This window comes from Neoarius graeffei, chromosome 8, assembly GCF_027579695.1.
Source record: "Neoarius graeffei isolate fNeoGra1 chromosome 8, fNeoGra1.pri, whole genome shotgun sequence".
Classification (NCBI taxonomy): domain Eukaryota; kingdom Metazoa; phylum Chordata; class Actinopteri; order Siluriformes; family Ariidae; genus Neoarius; species Neoarius graeffei.
In genome coordinates, this window is record NC_083576.1 from 79,363,750 (window position 1) to 79,388,133 (window position 24,384).

The window sequence follows — 24,384 nt, forward strand, 5'->3', positions numbered from 1 at the left end:
AATAAATTAAATAAATAAGGAAATAAAAATTTGTTTAGTGTTCGGTTTTGATTTTGATATCTGTTGTTGATTTCTCTCCTATGACATCCACAAAATCTATGTGAAAGGGGAAGGGGGGGGGACATGGGGTGTATACTTCCGCTCAATAGAACACCGGGTTTTTTGTAGCCGTTAGCTTGCACTGTGGAAAAAATGGCAAAAAAACAAGAAAGCTTACGAAAAATTTTCAAAGTCCCAGGACAGCCGGATCCTAAACGACCTAAAATGGACGACGTTGGACACAGTGACACTGCACCAGCACCTGCTGCAATTGTACCAGCCTGGCACTGCTTTTAAACTTGAAATATGCTTGAAATCCTAGGCTATGCTTTTAAATCCCCTACTTAAATCCTTAAAATGAGTCATTTAACTCATGTCTTGTGTGATCTGATCTCCAATGATGAAATAAACCGGTTGTGATATGAGTACAGTCTGTTATTTTAGAAGATAAATTTAATATATAGCCTAATAAAAAATAATATTTTATAACATAATATCACGACATATTACTGTCTGTAACTGTTCGTCACTAAAGCGTTTTCTAAGATCATAATGTCTGATATTATTATTATTTTTTTTTTTCCCAAGCGGGGCCACTGCCGAGTCGGTCGACACGTGGTAGGTCTATTGTTCAAATGCGTTCTACGGTCTATGGGGCTGCGTTGTGGGTGCAAGTGCCAGGACCGTTTTATTTATTTACTTTCTTTATAATCTCAGTCAGATACACAAGCAAGATTAAGTCTTTACTCTGCTGTGTTTTATTATGGCCATCAATATATTGTAACCTGTGTTTGATTTGTTAATTGTTGATCCAGTTGTTGCCTTAACGCAGGGGTCTGCAATGGCTCAGGAGCCAGATGTGGCTCTTTTGGTGACTGCATCTGGCTCGCAGATTAATCAGCTCACATTGAGATCAAGAAGTACACCTCCATTTAATGAAAAAGTCAGTTAGCTGTCCGCAAAGCAAAGCCTTTTGACAAAGAACATGGCGAAAACGGAAAAAAGGTGACTGGTAGGCTACCGTACATTTCAACAGGAATGGACAGAGGAATTCGCCTTTGTGGGGTGAGAGGGTTCTGCTTTATGTCCAATAGGCCTATACAATGACAAGATTGCATCGATGAAACAATGAAATAAAGCGGCACTTCGAAACACGCCAAGCTACGTTTGCGTCAAAATATTCAGCGGGGGACAGGAGGAAGACAGCATGTCAAGAGCCTCTTCATTATGAAAAAGAATATATTACACTCAAATTGTTGGTCATACGTAAAAATGCATTTTAGTTGTATTCAGCGTCACTTTTTATATATGGCTCTCACGAAAATGTATTTGAAAATATTTGGCGTTCCGGGACCTCACACTTCACAGATTAAGCACTGCCACCAGTGGAATCCTACTTTGGACCCCAGAGGTTTGCATCCATGTCAGCAAGCATCCGAGGCCTTTCCAGCGCTCATACCGTATATAGGTCATATCTGTTGGAACATGCAGCATTAGACCAGCCAGAGCATGTACATGAATACATAAATCATTTTCAAGAGACCTGATTATGTACATGACGTCCTACAGTGGATATAAAAAGTGTACACACCCCGTTAAAATGATAAGTTTTTCCGATGTAAAAAAGTGAGATCACGATAAATAACTTCAAAACTTTTCCCACCTTTAATGTGACCTATAACCTGTACAATTCAATTGAAAAACAAACAAATCTGTTAGGGGAGAAAACATGAATAAAAAAAAAAACGTACAATAAACTGGTTACATACAGTGGTGATTGAAAGTTTGTGAACCCTTTAGAATTTTCTATATTTCTGCATAAATATGACCTAAAACATCATCAGATTTTCACACAAGTCCTAAAAGTAGATAAAGAAAACCCAGTTAAACAAATGAGACAAAATTATTATACTTTGTCATTTATTTATTGAGGAAAATGATCCAATCTTACATATCTGTGAGTGGCAAAAGTATGTGAACCTCCAGGATTAGCAGTTAATTTGAAGGTGAAATTAGAGTCAGGTGTTTTCAATCAATGGGATGACAATCAGGTGTGAGTGGGCACCCTGTTTTATTTAAAGAACAGAGATCTATCAAAATCTGATCTTTCCAGCACGTTTGTGGAAGTGTATCATGGCACGAACAAAGGAGATTTCTGAGGACCTCAGAAAAAGCGCTGTTGATGGTCATCAGGCTGGAAAAGGTTACAAAACATCTCTAAAGAGTTTGGACTCCACCAATCCACAGTCAGACAGATTGTGTACAAATAGATGAAATTCAAGACCATTGTTACCCTCCCCAGGAGTGGTCAACCAACAAAGATCACTCCAAGAGCAAGGCGTGTAATAGTTGGTGAGGTCACAAAAGACCCCAGGGTAACTTCTAAGCAACTGAAGGCCTCTCTCACATTGGCTAATGTTAATGTTCATGAGTTCACCATCAGGAGAACACTCAAAAATAATGGTGTGCATGGCAGGGTTGCAAGGAGAAAGCCACTGCTCTCCAAAAAGAACATTGCTGTTTGTCTACAGTTTGCTAAAGATCACATGGACAAGCCAGAAGGCTATTGGAAAAATGTTTTGTGGATGGATGAGACCAAAATAGAACTTTTTGGTTTAAACGAGAAGCGTTATATTTGGAGAAAGGAAAACCCTGCATTCCAGCATAAGAACCTTATCCCATCTGTGAAACATGGTGGTGGTAGTATCATGGTTTGGGCCTGTTTTGCTGCATCTGGGCCAGGACGGCTTGCCATCATTGATGGAACAATGAATTCTGAATTATACCAGCGAATTCTAAAGGAAAATGCCAGGACATCTGTCCATGAACTGAATCTCAAGAGAAGGTGGGTCATGTAGCAAGACAACGACCCTAAGCACACAAGTCGTTCTACCAAAGAATGGTTAAAGAAGAATAAAGTTAATGTTTTGGAATGGCCAAGTCAAAGTCCTGACCTTAATCCAATTGAAATGTTGTGGAAGGACCTGAAGCGAGCAGTTCATGTGAGGAAACCCACCAACATCCCAGAGTTACAGCTGTTTTGTACAGAGGAATGGGCTAAAATTCCTCCAAGCCGGTGTGCAGGCCTGATCAATAGTTACCGGAAACGTTTAGTTGCAGTTATTGCTGCACGGGGGGGGGGGGGGGGGGGTCACACCAGAAACTGAAAGCAAAGGTTCACATATTTTTGCCACACACAGATATGTAATATTGGATCATTTTCCTCAATAAATAAATGACCAAGTCTAATATTTTTGTCTCATTTGTTTAACTGGGTTCTCTTTATCTACTTTTAGGACTTGTGTGAAAATCTGATGATGTTTTAGGTCATATTTATGCAGAAATACAGAAAATTCTAAAGGGTTTGCAAACTTTCAAGCACCACTGTAAACATTAGAATATTCACTAATTATGGTATTAATCATTTGTTTTGCACATTGTGACCCATGGGACTAGCATTACCTTAAAGGTTACCGCCTTTCAGATTTTTCAAATGTAGGTCATAAAAAGAATTTTCCCTGACACCCAGTCATTTTTGTTTGGTGGACCGAAAGCTACTGAATTTGAATTGCAGACTTCCAATTTTATTCATTTTTTTTTTTTTTAACAGAACAATGAATGAATTTAGAGCCACATGGCCCTAAATCCTCCGCTATTTTTTCCTGCTTCACCATGACCCAATTCAAGATACTACATCATGCATCACGTGGTAGGCTTTCCCCGTTTGCACAAGGCATTGTGGGATACAAATTTGAAACAGGAGAGAAAAATGGAGGATGTGAGTGTGCGAATGAAACATGAAAGACCGACTACAGTAACAGAAAGCGAGAAGAGAAGACATTATGTTATATACGAAGGAAAGGAAACGCAGGACCAAACTAATAAATATCGGCAGTCAGCGAGCACCTCTGTGATCAGCTGTTCGTTTAGCGACAGAATGATGGAACTGTCAGTGCACGCTCAAAGGTAACGCAACACTGTGGATGCCAGCTGCCATAAAACCCAAAAGAAGAAGAAGGTAAACCTGCACATGTGCACACGGACTTCCTCTGTCTGCTTGACTGCGCGAAGTGAGCGATTTTATGCACATTATTTGCTCGGGAATCCCCTCAAATTAAATAACTTCCCAGCCACAGAATGACCTGATATTTTGTGAGATATTACAGAAATAAACATATATCACAATGACCTGAATTTCACCAATTTTATGAAATCAAAAGGCCGTCTTGCTTTAATTGGAGAGCAAGAATGGATTTAGGTTCTCATCTCATCTCATTATCTCAAGCCGCTTTATCCTTCTACAGGGTCGCAGGCAAGCTGGAGCCTATCCCAGCTGACTACGGGCGAAAGGCGGGGTACACCCTGGACAAGTCGCCAGGTCATCACAGGGCTGACACATAGACACAGACAACCATTCACACTCGCACCTACGGTCAATTTAGAGTCACCAGTTAACCTAACCTGCATGTCTTTGGACTGTGGGGGAAACCGGAGCACCCGGAGGAAACCCACGCGGACACGGGGAGAACATGCAAACTCCACACAGAAAGGCCCTCGCCGGCCCCGGGGCTCGAACCCAGAACCTTCTTGCTGTGAGGCGACAGCGCTAACCACTACACCACCGTGCCACCCCTTTAACAACCAGTGATCATAAAAACAGGACTAGATTTGGATCTCTGGTTATCTTTTGGTCAGGAAATGAAGCACATGTGTTCGTAAAGCTGGCTTTACGCTGTACGATTTTTTTCCTGTTTATCTTTAGAAGAGCTTTATTGATCTTCATCACCATGGAGAATAAGTTATCACACAGTGTATTATAGAATTTGACTAAGACTTTTTTGGAAACATCTCAGTGTGACAAGAAATAACCTTGAAATAAATTGTAATACCAAAAAAAAAACCCACCTCTGCCTGATTTTATTAAGCCTGAACTTTAAGCTGTCTGTCTCATTCAAGGTCTCTACTGGGAACAGCCCTTGGATAAATCTCTGCTTAACTGACTACTTTCTAATCTGTCGACATTATTGGAAACTGTTTCGAGTTAATTTAGAGCATATTTCTGCTCTGATCATTTTTATTGACATAGTTAATCTTTTATTCAGAGTTTGTATTTTATAAAGGGGATCTGCATTTGACTTCGGATTGACACGGTGAGTTACATTAGAGATAAAAATGTGTTCCAAAATAACAAATAAATTCTTATGCAATTTCAAACCCAAATTCCTTAACAACATTGTGTTGTATGTAAATCACTGTGCTTGATCAGTTACGTTGGTCCTGTAATCCCTGGGCCGTTTATAAATAAAAGACAAGCTAGTTGGGGGCGTCGTGGCTCAGGTGGTTAAGGCGCCATACCATGAATGCGGGCGACCCGGGTTTGATTCCGGCCCGAGGTCATTTCCCGATCCCTTCCCGTCTCTCTCCCGCTCATTTCCTGTCTCTACACTGTCCTATCCAATAAAGGTGCAAAAAGCCCAAAAAAATATCTTTAAAAAAAAAAAAAAAAAAAAGACAAGCTAGTTATAGTAGGTAAAGGTCAATCCATTACTCCCAGCTAGAGAGAAGGAGCCACAGACAGATATTGAAGGAGGAGTAAAAGGTCAGTCGGGATGATTTACTGCTACTGAATAAGCTGTCAGGAATGTTCACCTCTGTAATCAGGCTATTTTCCTGCCCTGAGATATGTGATGACTTTTCTACAGGAACTCTAATCGCATACTTACACAAAGATGTTAAAAGTTACACTCTTTTCTTACTTGCCATGGGTACACTTGACAATCTCATGCTACACCACTAGAGGTTTCATCTGAAGAACAGGGAAGCTAGCCGCCAACTCCAGATTAGTTGGTATGGTAAATGGCTGCAGCACATCACCAAGCCTGTCTACTAAGGTGTTACACTTGACTGGTCCCTTACATACAAGGACCATATCACCAAGACCAAGGCAAAGGTGGGATCAAGGAATAGTATCCTCAGAAAGATGACCAATACCAAGTGGGGTGCCGATGCTAAGACAATCCGTACTACAGCCCTGGCTTTATGCTTCTCTACAGCGGAGTATGTTTCACCGGTCTGGAGTAGATCAGCTCATGCCACCAAAATTGACCCAGCTTTGAATGCTGCCTGCCAGGCTGTCACTGGCTGCATGAAACCTATGAAGGTAAATGACCTTTACTTGCTGTGTGGCATCACACCCCCTAGTATTAGAAGGACTGTTGCATCCTAGAAAGAGAAATTGAAACAGGAATGTGACCCTCACCACCCTCTTCAACCATGTGCCAACAGGAAGGAGGCTAAAATCAAGGCACAGCTTCGTACATTCTGTTGAGCCACTGAACAACAGCCCTCACAATCAGCAGCTGTCCCTGTGGACCAAACAACTTGCCCAAGCACCGCACAAGGTGGCCATCAGCCCAATAAGGAAACCCATCCCCCTGGCTCCAGCGAAGCATGGCCCTTCTGGTCATGTCTTAACCATATGAGAACTGCTGTAGGCCACTGCAAAACCAATCTAGTGAAGTGGGGGTACAGAAAGAATGACGACACCAGCTGCCTGTGTGGAGAGGAGCAGACTATGCGACATCTACTAGTTTGCCCACATCTACCAGATTCCCGTACCCAAGAAGACCTGGAAGCATTGTCCCCCTGCATGAAACAATGTGTCCAACATTGGATAGGGACAGTTTAATCAAAAGTTGTTGCGTAATGACTCGAGAAGAGGAGCCACTAGAGGTCCCTATCACCTGAGTACTAGCCTACTTAACGGGTAAACAAGCCCATTACTTCCTCATTCAGAGACAGCCAGTAAACACTTGTGAACTACACTCACCGGCCACTTTAATAGGAACTTGCTCTTGATTCTGAGATTCCTGTTCTTGGCTGCAGGAGTGGAACCCAGTGTGGTCTTCTGCTGTTGCATGCTGAGATGCTTTTCTGCTCACCATGGTTGTAAAGAGTTGCTATGAGTTGCTATATCCTTCCTGGCAGCTCAAAACAATCTGGCCATTTTCCTCTGACCTCTCTTATCAACAAGGCATTTGTTTCCATGTTGTGTGTGAAAACCCCAGGAAATCAGCAGTTTCTGAAATACTCAAACCAGTCCATCTGGCTCAAACCAATACCCATGCTACAGTGAAAGAAAGTCACACTTTGAGATCACAATTTTTCCCATTCAGATGTTTGAAGTGATTGTATATAAACCCTTGTGAAGTCTTGCCTACTTTACCTTCTGCAATTCTGAGTTATTTGTTATTTCGGTTAGATATTCTAGTACAGGGGTGGCCAAACATTTTTGCTTGCGGACCACATAAAGAAAAATACGAGCCGCCAAGGGCCGATAGAAATTAAAGGTGTCTTTTAGACTAGTTACAATGTTTTTTAGACTGTGCAAAGCATTGTATTTTTGTTGCAATAGTAGCCTACTTGATATGATGTGAATTATAGGCCTACGAAACCCATAATGATGTCTGAGTACCTTATTAAGTTCTTTCCGATTTCAGTGAGTAAAACCTATGCAGAACGGTGCCACAACTGAGCCAGCGCACATCTGAGTGGTAGATGACGTCTCCATATTCAGCTTCAACTTCAGACAAAAAAGTTTGGAACTGTCTGTGATTGAGTGCCTTTGCACGAATGAGATTGATTGTTTTAACCACCGTGTCCATCACATCATTCCCCTGAACAGTCTTAGCACAGAGTGCTTCCTGGTGGATAATGCAGTGCATTTTTACAGCCTCACCTCCGCTTTCACAAACTTTTCTGCACACCATAGAGGCCATCCCATTACGTTCGCCAGTCATTGCTGGAGCCCCATCTTTGGTAACTCCACAGCTTGTCCCAGGGCAGGTTAATGTCATTAATCACAGCCGATAGAGCCTCAAAAATGTCCCTACCCGTTGTGGTACCTTTTAGACTCCTAAGATCAAGTAACTCCTCGGTAATGCCAAAGTTAATGTCGATGCCTTGTTAAAAAATCAGCAGCTGCGCTGTGTCTGTAGCATTGGTACTCTCATCACACGCAATTGAGTAAAACTCAAATGCTCTTGCCTTGTCTGATACTTGCTGATTCAAGTTAGCTGAGGGGTCTTCGATTCGTCTGGCAACTGTTTGTCTGGACAAACTCACATTTCTGAAGTCCTGAATCTTCTCTGGACATATTATTCTGGCAACTTTAGTGAGGCAGTGTTTAACAAATTCACCATCCGAGAAAGGTTTTCCATGCTCAGCGATCATTTGAGATACCTCATAGCTAGCTCTGGTGCTGTTTTCTTGAAGTTTGTTGGCACAAAAAAATGCTGCTGTTGCGCTAACAGGCTAGCTGTCATCTGTTTGACTTTTCTGTCCCTCTCCAGGCCAGTGTATGAAGTGTATGACTGATGTTTAATTTCATAGTGTCTTTGAACATTATAGTCTTTCATCACTGCTACAGACTCCTTGCAAATCAAACAAACACATTTTCCCTTAATCTCTACAAAAAAGTATTCATTTTCCCATCTAGTCTGAAATTTTCTACACTCACTATTTTTTGTCTTTTCACTTCCATCTTTTGTCAGTTACTGTGATAGCGCATGTAATCGCTCATCTGAGTGCTTTGCTCGTCTCTAAGGCTACGTTTACATTAGACCGTATCTGTCTCGTTTTCTTCGCGGATGCACTGTCCGTTTACATTAAACCGCCTGGAAACGCCGGGAAACGGGAATCCGCCAGCGTCCACGTATTCAATCCAGATCGTGTCAGCTCCGGTGCTGTGTAAACATTCAGAATACGCGGATACGCTGTGCTGAACTCTAGCTGGCGTCTCATTGGACAACGTCACTGTGACATCCACCTTCCTGATTCGCTGGCGTTGGTCATGTGACACGACTGCTGAAAAACGGCGCGGACTTCCGCCTTGTATCACCTTTCATTAAAGAGTATAAAAATATGAAAATACTGCAAATACTGATGCAAATACTGCCCATTGTGTAGTTATGATTGTCTTTAGGCTTGCCATCCTTCCACTTGCAAGTGGTAAGTGATCTGCGCTGGGATCACACACACAGCGGCTCAGTCCCGAATCGTGGCTTGTGCACTTCACTCGCGCGCTGTGTGAGCTGCGCAGGGCCGGAGTGCGCACCCTCCAGAGGGCACTCGCTGTTCAGGGCGGAGTGATTTGGAGCGCAGGATGCCTGCAGAGCCGAGCGTATCCGTGTATTGGCGTTGCTGTGTGCACGCAAATCGTGTATTGGTGTTGCTGTGTGCACACTAATCGTTTTAAAAACGTTAATCTGATGATCCGCTGATACGGTCTAATGTAAACATGGGCTAAGGCAACAACCAATAAAGTAAACAACAGTAACGTGAGCGAACATGAGTAACTCAACCAAAGAGTCTAGAGCGGAGCCAAATCGTGCTCAAAATTGCAGCGCCACCCAGTGTTGAAACTAAAAAGTGCAATGTACTCTGACATTACAACGGGCCAAATTACAGTTTAATTTTTATAATTCATGGCGGGCCACATAAAAGAGAGCGACGGGCCACAGTTGGCCCGCGGGCCATAGTTTGGCCACCCCTATTCTAGTATTTTGAATCTTGGAATGTTTAGCATGTTTGCAGATTTTTATCAGCTGTTTGAATTAGTTCACTGGTTGTTTGCCTCTTTGTGTTTTTCCGACTACATTTTTCCAGTTTGGTCTCACTTGGACAATAAATACGCTGTCGTTGTTTGATTGATTGTTACATCACTCAAAAAAAAAGTGCAGTTACTCAAAACAAATCTTCAACTTTTACCAGAAGATTGAAATTCTTGACTCAAACTGATGCTAGAAAAGTGTGAACTCTGAAAATTTACTTAAAGTAAAACATACATTCATAAAAGAAAAATACGTCTCAAATCGTCCACTGATTTTAGTTGCTGAAAAAATAAATTCAAGCCTTTTTCACTGAGAAATGAAGAAACGTAGTTAAGGCAAACTAACAGCTAGCCAGGCAATTCATGATTCACTTGTTAAATGTATTTGTAGAGTCAATCATAGAACAGCTCTTTCCTATTTTAGATCTGTATTTTTTGTGCATTTTTGCAACATTAGAGCTGTGTTACTTCCGCCTACAACAAAGTCATGTGCATTCCAAGTACTGTATGATATTGCTTCCTCTGCTGGCTAGGAAAAACTAAAAGATTACGCAGCCTGATAATAATCATGATTTTTTTTTAACTGTCGACTTGTCATATATTTGTTTTGCAATTTATTGTCACATGATTTATCATTACATGCCTATAGCTAGCATTGATTACTCTGTCCATAAAAACAAGCTGAATGCTAATCACTACTTTAGTTGCATTTTTTGCTCTGAGAATATGACCTGTGAAATATCTGTAACTGTGTGTTGTGTAACCCAGTAAAATTCTGTGAGGTTAAGATATGTTCTTTATGCCTCGTACACTAATGATTGTATGAAGTTTTTTGCGAACGTTTATTATTGTTCAGAAAACGGTTTGTGCATTTCAGTTCAAGGTTTTGTACATACAAGCATTTTTTACAGATTAAAATGTAATTGAATGCTTTGTGTTGATAAATAGCTTGATGTCTATTATTACACTACTACTTATACCATATCACAACAATGACAAAACCAATAGAGAGAACGTTTAATCTTAAAAATCAGAAGTGAAATATTCCTCAGCAATTGGTTGGTTGCTGATGGCAAGTTGTCATGGTTAGACTGATATTATTCTTACATACCTCTATTCATTTCCACTTATCATAAGGAGTCAGTGTGAGTATTTTCGAATGACGTACACTTTTAAGGGGCTTTTAAAACAGAATAGAAAGGTTAGAGGACTTCCAGAGGGACTTGTGAGTCCAGATAATCACCCAAGATGGACTGCCTGCACTCTCTCTCAGCCAATATTGAACCTCTGCACAACCGTGCTGTAATCTTATAGACAGCGTGCGAGTGACCATAATTTCACCGCTGACTTGATTTAAGTGCTTATGAGAATGGAGGCGACTGTTATCCTATAGTCTACAGACGGAAAGGCGTGATTGAATTAGTGAGCCTGAGAGGGGAGGTGGATTTGCAAGGCCCAGCCCTTAATGCCTAGCTCACACAAAGTGGCTGAGTGCTAGAAACATTTGCACACAATTAAAACCTGGTGAAACGCCACTTTGGTTTCTCACTAAACACTTTGGAGGCATGCTGTTGTAGGAAAAGAATCAACAATGGGATGATATGATGTTGTCCAACGTGATACAGAGTTACTTTAACCGTACTGAAGCAGATTATTTTCCTTTAACAACACGACTGAAGGTGTTCTCCTCCTCTTAAATGACAGCAAAGAACACAAAATAATTATTATCCATTTATAGTTATATTTACAGCTATGAATGGATATTTCCTTAATAGCCTCTATTTTTTCTTTCTCTTGAAGTTTATACAAAAAAATGCACCTTGTCATATTCAGGAGAAACTGCTACACGCAAAGTCCAGTGGCGGAAAACGTACTGAATGGCAGATTTCTGAAACTGGAGACTCCTTCTTTCTTCTTCTACTTCTGGCTGTTCCCATTAGGAGTCGCCACACCAGATAATGTCCTTCCATCTCCTCCTGTCCTCCGTATCTTTTTCTGGAGCACCAACCGTCCTCATGTCCTCCTTCACCACATCCATAAATTTCATCTTTGCCCTTCTTCTTTTCCTTCTACCTGGCAACTCCATCTCCAGCATTCTTTTCCCAATATACCCTGGATCTCTCCTCTGTACATGTCCAAACCATCTCAATCTTGCCTCTCTCACTTTGTCTCCAAGCTGTCCTACATGTCCTGTCCTTCTAATATACTCCTGTCCCTCGAATAAACTGGAGACTCTTTCCATGAATGTTAAATAAATGTCTAGACTATGCAGAACATCCACCATTAACCATTTCTATAGATATACAGTACAGTATAACATACAATCTCCTCTGAAAGTATTGGAATGGCAAGGGCTGCTTTTTTTTTTTACTGTACAACAACAGAGTATTCTGCTTCAAAAGAGACCAATATTTTTCTTAAAAAATCATTTATAACCTCATCATATGGTCAGCATTTTCCAGAGAGAACATTTTTGATGGACAAAGGATACCGTCAGAGGCACTTAGTTTAAAAAAATTAACTTTCCGTATCTTAATATCTTTCAGTTGTGAATGAAAGTACTGTATACATCCCAAAGTAAAACCTAGTTCGTATTAAAAAATGCAATTCTGATTTAAACCAGTAAAATATAACTGTAAATATAGCTGCAAGCGGTGATGAAGGACCCAAGCACCTCCGGTATATCAAATCTGACATGAATCCAACAAACTGTCTAGAAGGAGAAGGTCAAAATGTAACACGTGTCAAAACGCACAAAACCAGAAATAACTCACTTCCTGTTGAGGATGGCTAATACATTATAATTTTGTTTGTCTTGGAGCACCCCACACTCCTACCAAATTTGACACGGATAGGTGACACTATATACCAGGCAAAAGTCTCAATGACATGTGGGGGCGCTTTGGAGTCCCCCGGAAACACCCAGGGCCAAGCCTCTATCCCTGAGTAGCAGTGGCCAGGACTGATGTGTGTACCAAATTTCATGAGTTTTTGCCAATGGGAACCACCTCAAAAATGGCCAAGTCTTGAAGAAGAAGAAGTAAAATAATAAGGCTCCTGAGGAAAACAACTGGGCCTTGCACCTTGGTGCAGCACCAGTTACAGGAGTTAGTTGGTGTTATTCAAAAAGATGACCATGATTGTGAAACAACTTGTGTATATATACACTGTTATATACCGTGTAGTCCTGTTTGAATTGTTAAGCTGATGGCTTTATATTCCAGAAAAGCCAAAACTCACAGTTTGGGCTAAAGTTAAATCCTCCCCTGGGTAGCCATTAGTCATCATAATCAAGCAGGCAGCAACTGAAAATGAATGCTTCATTCCCTATTTTTAACATGTTGCAGCGTAGCAACCCTCTTGCCCTTTTGCTAATGATGGAAAATAGACTACAGACTAGAGGCAGTACTTTTCATAGGCACCCTTCCCCTAGACTTTATTTACAATTCACAAGAAATGACAAAGTTACCAAACTGTACTTCGTGACTGGTGTTTGTATTAATGACATGAATTCTTGCACTTTTTGGTGAGTCAAATCATTTGAGAAAATCCGAGATGAGTCATTTGACTCATCAAAGGCTTACTGCCATTTTTTTTTACCCCACAACTGAACTTTGGAAGCATTATATATGTTTCAAGGGGAATTTTAGGTTCGGCCCAGTATTCCCTTGGCAGACGTGAACCCTAGCTTTGGCTAGGGCTTTGTTTCTTCCTACAACAGTGTTGGACTTGTCAATTGATAGAAATTGATAAAAATAGCCTCAATTAAGCTGTAGCTCATACTGCCCACTGTTGTTGCGTGTGAGTTTGAAATCTGATCAGTCCTGTGGGAGGAGTAGCGATTTTTGTGAAATTGCATATGACCCCTGTGTCACCGCATCCATGGCAGGTGGTGTCACCTGGTGAACAATTCTTGTTGGAATATGTCTTTAAAGTCTTCTGAGTGAGTTTCAGTGAAAACCATCCTAACAGTTTACAAACAGTAGTGTTTGGTGTGACGAGTCACTCAAAATTTTCAAATGCCCATAAAATGTTAAATATGAGAGGTGGTGCCACCGTCTTGACAACTTTTATACATACCAACCTGGGGAACATTACATATGAGTTTGATCAAAATCTGATCACTCCTGTAGGAGGAATAGTGATTTTCGTGAAATTACACGTGACCCCCATGGCAGGTGGCGCCACCTGGTGAACAATTCTTATTGGAATATGTCTTTAGAGTCTTCTGGGTGAGTTTCAGTGAAAACATCCCAGCAGTTTACGAAGAATAGCATTTAATGTGATGAGTCACCCAAAAATTTCAAACACCCATAAAATAGTAAATATGACAGGTGGTGCCACCATCTTGACAACCTTTATGCACACTCACCTGGGGAATATGGTATGTGAGTTTGATCAAAATCTGATCAATCCTGTAGGAGGAGTAGTGATTTTTGTAAATTGTGGATGGATGACAACGTCGGACAGCGGACGATGTGTGATCGCATAAGCTCATCCAGCCGGATGAGCTAAATCATCTGGCCAGATGAGCCAGAAACCTGGTTGTTGAAACATTTGTGACAATCTCAACAAACTGAGTAGTGATATACTGTATTTAAATGTTACTGATTATAATTTCATGAACATATATTGTACCTGACTGCAGCTGCAGGATCGTTTCCCCCCTGTTGGGTAGTAATAAGCGTTGTTCCCGGTCTGACAGGCACAGTCAGGGGGACTCATCCTGATAATGAGCGTGTCTCTGCAGCGAGCCCACCATGACCTTTCATTCCTACTAATAAATAAAATATCCTGCTGAGAGAAAAACCTGAGGGTCCCAAACCTCCCTGAACCTTCCTGAACCCCCATAACGAGCATCATTTACCTTAATACACACTTGGAGCTCTCTGGGTACACACAGGAGGTGGATGTGTTCAGCAGGAATTGGAGCCAGAATCTCAGTAGGGGTTGGTCTTTTGAATTGATTTATATTTGTATTCTGTATGAGCACCTCAAGATCTCAGTATAGAATCAACATGACAAAGGCTTTCATACGTTACATCATTAAGATGGTACAAACTGATCAGACTCTTGGTAATAGTCATAGTACGAACTCTGAAATGCTCTTAGCAACATTATCGTCTGGTCTAACTTTGCAGATTCTGTTAATGGAGGTATATCATTTGAATAATTAGGAGTTCCTGGAAGTCCTGGTATGTGTTTGCTTGGGCAAGTGCTGGCTGCTGTGTGCATTAGAAAGCCATTTAAGTGACATACGCAATGATTTACTGCTTATGCATGCTTTCATATCTTCATATCTCCCATTCTGGTATGTAATTTCATTTTGATGCACAGATGGGAACCAGAACAGCGAAAGTATGCAGATGGACAATCTAAAGCTTGAGGATGTCTCTGCTGCTACAGTAGATATTGAGTCGAGACAAAGATCTTTTCCAACTTCGAGCAAGACTGGGCATAATCATAAATTAAATTATTTTTATTTCTTGGTTGTATATCCTTTGCAATCAGTCAACGTATTTGAATTCGTGTCCGTCCGTACTCCCCTCCATCCATCCATTATCTGTAACTGCTTATCCTGTGCAGGGTCACAGGCAAGAAGCCTATCCCAGCTGACTATGGGCAAGAGGCGGGGTACACCCTGGACAAGTTACCAGATCATTGCAGGGCTGACACATAGAGACAAACAACCATTCACACCTGCAGTCAATTTAGAGCCTCTAATCAACCTAACCTGCATGTCTTTGGACTGTGGGGGAAACCAGAGCACCTGGAGGAAACCCACACAGACACGGGGAGAACATGCAAACTCCACACAGAAAGGCCCCCGTTGGACACTGGGCTCGAACCCAGAACCTTCTTGCTATGAGTCGACAGTGTTAGCCACTATATCACCCCTGTCTGTACTTACGCTTGCTATATTTTGAGTGTATAAGTATGCTCACGGTGACCGGTATGGCACCATGCAGTGCACTATCACCCGGATTCTGTAGTCAAAGCAGTTTAAATGTTGAGTGTGCAAAGTTGTGCACTTCTCACTCTCAGTAGTCTCCATATTGGCGACATAACGGAAGGTGAGGGACCACCAATCTATTTTCAGCCAGTCAGAGGAAGATGTGTCACTGACAGTGATGTTATTTCCATGTCGCAGAATTATCGAGAAGAAGAAGCCTTTACAGTTAAGGTCAAAATTATTAGCCCCCTTTGTGAAATCAGGCATAACCCTTTGTTTATCCATGAAAATGACAATTTCCAAAAATGTGTATAGTTTATATGATTCCAAAAGAGAAAAGACAGAATGGCCACTAAGTTTGATGATGATATTTTATTCATGCTCTGACTTGTAACAAGAAAACAGAAAAATGACATGGTCAAAATTATTAGCCCCCTGACAATCAATACTCAATTGTGTACCCTTTCTGTGCCACAACTGACATCAACCTCTTTGGATAGTCCTTTACAAGGTTGGCACATGTCTTTGTAGGTATTTTGGCCCATTCATCCTTGGGAAAGAGCTCCAGCTGGTCCAAATTGCATGGTTTTCGGGCATGGACTTTTGTTTTGAGCATGTGTTATAGATTCTCAATGGGACTAAGGTCTGGGCTCTGTGCAGGCCACTCCAGGACCTTGATTTTGGTGTCCTTTAGGAAGTTTTGGACCACTTTCGATGTGTGCTTTGGGTCATTATCATGCTGAAAGACCCAGCGGCGACCTAAGCCTAGACTAAGAGCAGATGTCTTGATGCTATCCCTCAAAATGTCAACATAATCTAACTTTTTCATGATCCCATGCACCCAAACAAGGCTCCCTGTGCCTGAGGCAGCAAAACAATCCCATAACATGATGCTCCCACCACCATGTTTCACTGTGGGAACTGTATTTTTGGAGTTGTAGGCCTCGCCCTTCTTTCGCCAAACAAAGGCAACATCCATGTGCCCAAACAGCTCCAGTTTAGTCTCATCAGACCAAAGGACAGACTTCCAAAACTCATCTTTAACTTTCAAATGTGCATGGGCAAAGTTCAGTCTGGCTTTGAGATGCCGCTTTTGGAGTAATGGGGTTTTTCTTGGGCAATGACCTCGGAGCCCTCCACAATGAAGAGCCCTCGCTACTGTCTTCCTTGAGACCTCAACCCCAGAAGAGGCAAGGTCAGCAGCAATCATTTTGGTGGATGTGCGAGGATTCTTGCCAACATCCCTGATTGATTTTTCTCTCTTGGGATTGAGATCATTTTCGTCCACGCCTAGGTTTGTTACGCACAAAATGGAACTCCTTGTACTTTGCAATGATGCATCGCACAGCTGTTCTAGAGACTGTGAAGCATCTAGAAATGACAGTATAGCCTTCCCCCTTGGTATGGGCCTCAACTATTTTCTTTCTGAGGTCCAGAATGATTTCTTTTGCCTTCGGCATGGCTTTAAATGCAGACCCCTCTCAGAAATGTGTTCAACTGCCTCTAGGCCTGTTCCTTCGAGTCCCTTAAGTAACAATCAATGCTGATTGGATGTTCAGGTGTTGTCTGGGAGCTAATTGACTGCACAGGTGTGGCTTGAAAGCTGACAGGCTGGTCATGTGTGTTTTAAAAGCAAGAAAATTGCATGGGGGCTAATAATTTTGACCACCCCATTTTTCACTATATTTGAGATTAAGGATACTTAAATTTTAATCTTACATTCCAAAATGCACCAGATACTACGGAATAACACTTGTGAATGGTTGATATTTTAAAATTACATCAGTGTTACAAATTTTGGGGAGAATTTTATAGTAATGTTCCAAAATTTCATGGGGGCTAATAATTTTGACCTTAACTGTATTTATCACATGTACACTCAAGCACAGACTGAAGCACAGCGAAATCACTTTTGAGAATTTCGCTTGTGATATAATGTGAAACGCCCACTTATGAGACTGGAACTGTTCCACTTTTGCTCCCATAGTGATGAATTATGTTGCTTTATCTTTATATATTCTTAGATCTTTGGACATGGTGTCCACAGTGAAGCATGTGAATTGTGATAAGGCAAATGACTCCCTGTAGTCTGGAACCTAAGACATCATCAGACACTGGGTGACTTCCTTCCTTGGTGATGCTTTGCCACACCTTGTCTTCTTGCTTGTCTTGAGTATCCCCCCGCCCCCCCCCCCCCCCCCCCCCAAAAAAAAAGAGGCTCTGACATGACTTGTCTTGGTTTAATTTTTTTACATCATAAAGGGGTGTGTATATATATATATATATATATTTTTTTTTTTTTACGCACTCCTCCTAGGGCCTAGTGGTCACATGCATGGACAGCACTTTATGGAAATTCGGAACAAGAATCCACATATGTGGACATACTTTTTCTCTAAAAGTACATCTTATCAAAAGATGATGCTTAGTTTTTATTCTAATCAGGTTCTAATAAGCCCAAATAGCAAAGAGAAATAAAAAATGCATGTAAAAAAACAGCTTGGGCCTTAGGAGGGTATATACACTCACTGGCCACTTTATTAGAAATGCCCATACATCCACCTGCTGTTTTCTGCAGTTTTCTAATCAGCCAATTCCTCGACAGTAGCGCAATGCTGCAATCAAATCATGCAGATACAAATCAAGAGCTTCGGTTAATGTTTACAATGTTCAAACATCAGAATGGGAAAAACTGTGATCTCACAATGAAGTGTGACTTTCTTTCACTGTGGCATGGGTGTTGGTTTGACGGACGGACTGGTTTGAGTATTTCAGAAACTGCTCCTGATCTCCTCCTGGGGTTTGTTTTCACACACAACAGTCTCTAGAGTTTACACAGAATGGTGCGAAAAACAAAAAACATCAAGTGGGTGACAGTTCTGTAGATGGAAACAAATGCCTTGTTCTTCAGCTGAACACAGATAAAACAGAAGTAATTCTGTTTGGGAAAAAGATGAAAGACTCAGGATTACCACTATTCTTGACACAAAGGGGATTAAAACAAAATATATGGTTAAAAATCTTGGTGTTTTCATTGACAGCGACCTAAACTTTGACAGTCACTTGAAAGCAATCACTAAATCGGCATTTTATCACCTAAAAAACATTTCTAAACTAAGAGGACTTATGTCAAAAAATGATCTGGAAAAACTTATACATGCCTTCATCTCTAGTAGGGTTGATTACTGCAATGGCCTTTTCACAGGCCTGCCAAAAAAGACCATCAAACGACTTCAGCTGATTCAAAGTGCAGCGGCTAGGGTTCTCACACGAACAAAAAGAACAGAGCACATTACTCCAATTCTAAGGTCCCTTCACTGGCTTCCAGTAAGCTACAGAATTGACTTTAAAGCATTGCTGCTGGTGTACAAATCTCTAAATGGTACAGGGCCCAATTACCTCTCTGATATGTTGCAGCGGCCTAACCCAATCAGATCTACCAGATCGCAGCAGCAAAATTTACTGGTAAAACCTGTTGTTAAAACAAAGTGTGGTGAAGCAGCTTTTAGCTACTATGCAGTACAGCTATGGAACCAACTCCCAGAGGACATCAAAAATGCTCCTGCTGTTGGCAGCTTCAAATCTAGACTAAAGACCAAGCTGTTTTCAGATGCTTTCTGCTAACTGATAAATATCATCATCTTTACGTTTTAAACTTTACTTAACTTTTACAGTCTCTGCATGTTTTAAACTTTACTTAACTTTTATTCTATTTTATTCTGCTGTTTTTTACTGAACTTTTACTTCATTTTATTATTGTATTTCTACTACTGGGGCGGCACGGTGGTGTAGTGGTTAGCGCTGTCGCCTCACAGCAAGAAGGTCCGGATTCGAGCCCCGTGGCCGGCGAGGGCCTTTCTGTGCGGAGTTTGCATGTTGTCCGCGTGGGTTTCCTCCGGGTGCTCCGGTTTCCCCTACAGTCCAAAGACATGCAGGTTAGGTTAACTGATGACTCTAAATTGACCGTAGATGTGAATGTGAGTGTGAATGGTTATCTGTGTCTATGTGTCAGCCCTGTGATGACCTGGTGACTTTTCCAGGGTGTACCCCGCCTTTCGCCCGTATTCAGCTGGGATAGGCTCCAGCTTGCCTGCGACCCTGTAGAAGGATAAAGCAGCTAGAGATAATGAGATGAGATGAGATTTCTACTACTGTTTAATTCTTATTTTTTTCTCTCTTCTTCCCCCTTTATTTTATGTAATTTTATTTTCTATTGTTTACTGTTTTGCTTTTACCTCTGTAAAGCACATTGAACTGCCACTGTGTATGAAATGCGCTATATAAATAAACTTTCCTTGCCTTGCCTTGTTGATAAGAGGTCAGAGGAAAATGGCCAGATTGGTTCAAGCTTTTTGCCAGGAAGGATATAGCAACTCTTTACAACCGTGGTGAGCAGAAAAGCATCTCAGCATGCAACAGAAAACAGGAGAGCACATTGGGTTCCACTCCTGCAGCCAAGAACAGGGATCTTAGAATATTAAAGTGACCGGTGAGGGTAGATTACATAAGGAAAACAAACGTGTACTTGTATCCCTTCACTGTATATCAGACTTTTACACAAAGGTAGTATTCATTACATTTCGACTCCTTGCCTTTTTATTCTTAATCAAAGCGTTTCTGAGTTTCTGTGAGGCCCTGATGTGGTATTCTTATGAAAATTGTGCTATTTTAAAAGAGGTGTTAATTAGTTAGAGAGCCTGTCTCCTCCTGTTGGGTGAAATGGAAGACTAGAGCATAGAAAGGTACAGGATTCCCTGATCAGGTTAATGCCATTGAAAATGTTCACACATACAGTAATTGACTGGTCACTGGAACAGAGTCCAGATCTCCTTAGTTACATCACTGCATCAGAATCTCAGAGGAACCCACTGCATGCCTGAAGGACATCTGGAGCTCCATCCAGCAGCTGGGTGTTTTCTCGTTTGTCTTTTTTTTTTTCTCCTTTCTCCTTTCTCACTGCCAATCAGGAAAGTCATCTGGATAATCAGGGATGTCATTTGGGCACCTTTTTGACACCTTCAGCCAAAAGTGTGAGAGGATGTTGTTGCTTATCAGAGCGATTTGCTTCTCAGGGTGTTGTATGATGGATTATAAGGACATGAGCATTGACAGTGTAGGTAATGTTGTTTCATAATACTGTACACTGTCAGAAACAGGGATACAGTAGGAGTCCAGGAGGTACAATCTGCACTAATGTACCTTCTAGGGCTCATTATTGGACCTCAAGGTAACTATGTGTAACTTTTTAGGGCCACAAAGGTACATACATGTTCCCAAGCAGTATATAAAAGGTACAAATAAGTACCTTAGAGGATACCGCCCCAGTGACAAGCCATCGTATCTCTAAAGATACAGTAAGGTACTTTATTTTCTGAGAGTATAGTTGTTAAGTTTGCTCACATTTGAGGCTGTTAGTTGTTGAGTATATTTGTGTGTGTTGTGTATGTTACAGGATAACGTGGACTTGGGCGATCTGATGTTTTCACTCTGCTACCTTCCGACCGCTGGCCGACTCACCATCACTATCATCAAAGCCAGGAACCTGAAAGCCATGGACATCACAGGAGCCTCAGGTACTCCGAGTCTTCATTATAAGCTCTATATGTAGTCACTGGCCAAAAGCAGAGCTCCTCATGAGTTAGAATAATAATATTATAGCACCAGGAATGAACTATTGAATTGTGTCGTGTCATGTATATCACCTCAATAAATTACTGCATTGTCTTGTGACAGTGAGACCAATAATGAGAGATGCATTGCAGTTATGGATACGTATTTATTCCTTTCTTTGACGCCGCATGAACAACACCACGACACTCATTATGGTGTGACTCTGGTGCACGGGCAATTGCTCTAAGACAACGAGGGAGGCTCAGCCTCCTCTAAAAATGACGAACATCGTGTAGGATGAATTGCGCTAGGCTTATGTTATAGCCAACCTTATAACATTGCTATTTCAGATCCAGAATCATAGAAATATATGTGCTCAACCCACTACAGTGCGAAATCATTCCGTTATAACTTTCCCCAGTTCGCCTAATGTGTGCGTGAGTTTTTCCCCCTCATGACAGCGCGATGCAGCCCAGCCTCAGTGGATTGGGAGCTATGTGCTTGTCAATCTCAAAATGCAAGACGATTATTGGACAAATACTGCGAAAATGCCCGCCCACGGAGTCTCACGGACTCCCAGCCTCAATGGACTTCAACGGCATTTGGGAGCGATGCGCTTTTCAATCTCAAAATGCAAGACGGTTATTGGACAAATACTGCGAAAATGCCCGCCCACGGACTCCGAGCCTCACATGGGAGGGACATGGCAGTTTCCGCGAGGAGACTGGTGATTGGTGAAAGCGGCCGGATATTTTCTTTGATTGACAGCTCGTTTCAACTATAGACAGGCAGCGGACAGTGTTGCCAGATTGGGCGATTTACCGCCCAATTGGGTGGTTTTAAGTGCATTTTGGCGGGTTTTGAACATATTTTGGGCTGGATAACGTCAGCAGTATCTGGCAACATCAGTTCAGTCCCATGCGGATTCGCAAGTGCTGTGGTGTATTGTAAGAGATCGGCTTACATTTTGATTTCATTCATTACATACGGTTTCTACCAGCTTTTTTAGTTTGTATATATTTTCATTGTAAATAAAGTGTAAATATAGTGTTGTCAAGTTTGCTTTCTTAGTTCCAGAAATTTTGTTTATTTGAGTGACTGAACTTGAACTTGAGGGGGCTAGTCAGCTAGCAAGAAAGCTGCGCACGGATGCCAAGCATTGCTGATTTAATTTTGGCAAAGCCATTTGCCAGTCTTCCTTTCGAGGAAAAAATTAAAATTAAAGAGCAGGGTAGACCAACGCCTCAAATTGACTTGGTGAAAAAGGTAGGGAATAATACTCGTTCCTTTCAGCTCTCCTGGTACGAGAAAGTGAATTGGCTAACAGCAAGTGACCCACATCAACAACAGTAAATAGGCTACTTTAGTAATATGTCATGGATGGACCAAAAATATAGAATCTATTTAAAATGTTTATGCTGAGTATATTATATTGGAATATATGTTTTTCTGGATATGAATTAAACACCGCTACAATTTGGAAAACATTTTTAAACAGAAACACAGCCGAGGTCAATTTTTAAACAACATGCCACAATTTTAAAATATAAAATGTTAAAATATACCCCCCCCCAACACCACCATCATGTATATTGGACAGTAGGCTAATGGGCCAAAAGAACCTGTTATTTCACAGTTTGTGATGCTGCTAACAATCAGCCAGATCAGAGGCAAGAGTATGGGCAAAATTGATGTGTTTTTTCTTTTAAAATCTGGAAATATCATAACCGACCAGCCTCCCCTGTTTGAAAGACTACCAGCCGCCACTGCTCTGGTGGGTGCCTGGTGGACAGCAGTGAACCAGCACTTTCACTTTCCAGCATCACTCTAGAGTTACCATCCAATATTATCAGATATAAGAACTAATTGATATCAATCGAGTAGTTTTAGATTATTTAAATTGAAGGAAAGATGCTCATAATCGCTATTGAACTATACAACCATTATGTTTACGCATGTGTGCAAAGTAAGAAATCATTCAGGTAAAAAAGCATACAATGCAAAGATACGTTGCATGCTATAAAAAATTTTAAAACAACTTTTTTTTCATCAATATTTTCCATAAAATGTGTTAGTAAATAATCCCACATTATTTTTCAAAAAGCAAATTAAAAATAAACGCTGGATTGAAAAAAAAATTATCTTTTGTAAATAAAGATACAGATTTTGTTGTCCAGTGGTCAAGTGTTTCCGAGATACATTGTCTTCCACTTACGATCGGGTTCCCTGTGGTGGTACACGGACGGATGGCAAAAACCATCAAAAATCCGGTCGATGCATTACCATATTCTCTTAAGTATGGAGCTTCGCTCGCTATAAAGAAAACTCCAGCTTGAACATCTTGCATAATAGTCTTTATATTAAACACGTGACCTTCAGTGACAGCCAAGATTTATTTTCTCATGATATTGTTGACTGAGTCGACTTTTTTAGTTTAAACTACTTTCCTTTCATTGACATGGCAACACACTCATTCAGACCTCGGGCAAATTACAGGCAACAAGTGACACTTTACCCAGACACTAACCCGAACTCAGGGCCGGACGTGGACCCTGGAGCTGTGAGGTACAGTAGTAACGCGATCCACTGCACACTGTGTCACCAAAATGGGATATTTTATGGATAAAATTTAGCTTATTTACTGTACAAGAAATTAACAGAAAATAATGTGAAATGGCACGGAGAACCAGGAGGGACACAATGTGAGCCTTTTTTTTTTTTTTACATGACAATTATTTATTTACTTATTAGATTCAGATATATTAAAATATGATTTTCTTGAGAAAAAAATAATAATTTTGTATCGCATTTTGAGATGTTTTGTAGATTCTGATGTCCTGAGATAAGAATTTCATCTCATCTCATTATCTCTAGCCGCTTTATCCTGTTCTACAGGGTCGCAGGCAAGCTGGAGCCTATCCCAGCTGACTACAGGCGAAAGGCAGGGTACACCCTGGACAAGTCGCCAGGTCATCACAGGGCTGACACATAGACACAGACAACCATTCACACTCACATTCACACCTACGGTCAATTTAGAGTCACCAGTTAACCTAACCTGCATGTCTTTGGACTGTGGGGGAAACCGGAGCACCCGGAGGAAACCCACGCGGACACGGGGAGAACATGCAAACTCCGCACAGAAAAGCCCTCGCCGGCCACGGGGCTCGAA

General features: G+C 41.3%; 1 protein-coding gene across 1 annotated transcript in view; it reads left to right on the forward strand.

The window, feature by feature from the left end:
• syt9b (synaptotagmin IXb) overlaps positions 1 to 24,384 on the forward strand; it is a 118,189-nt gene that overhangs the window by 59,228 nt on the left and 34,577 nt on the right. The window contains exon 4 of the mRNA XM_060927071.1: positions 21,055 to 21,175. Coding sequence (XP_060783054.1) covers positions 21,055 to 21,175 — 121 coding nt within the window. The remainder of the gene's footprint in view (positions 1 to 21,054; positions 21,176 to 24,384) is intronic.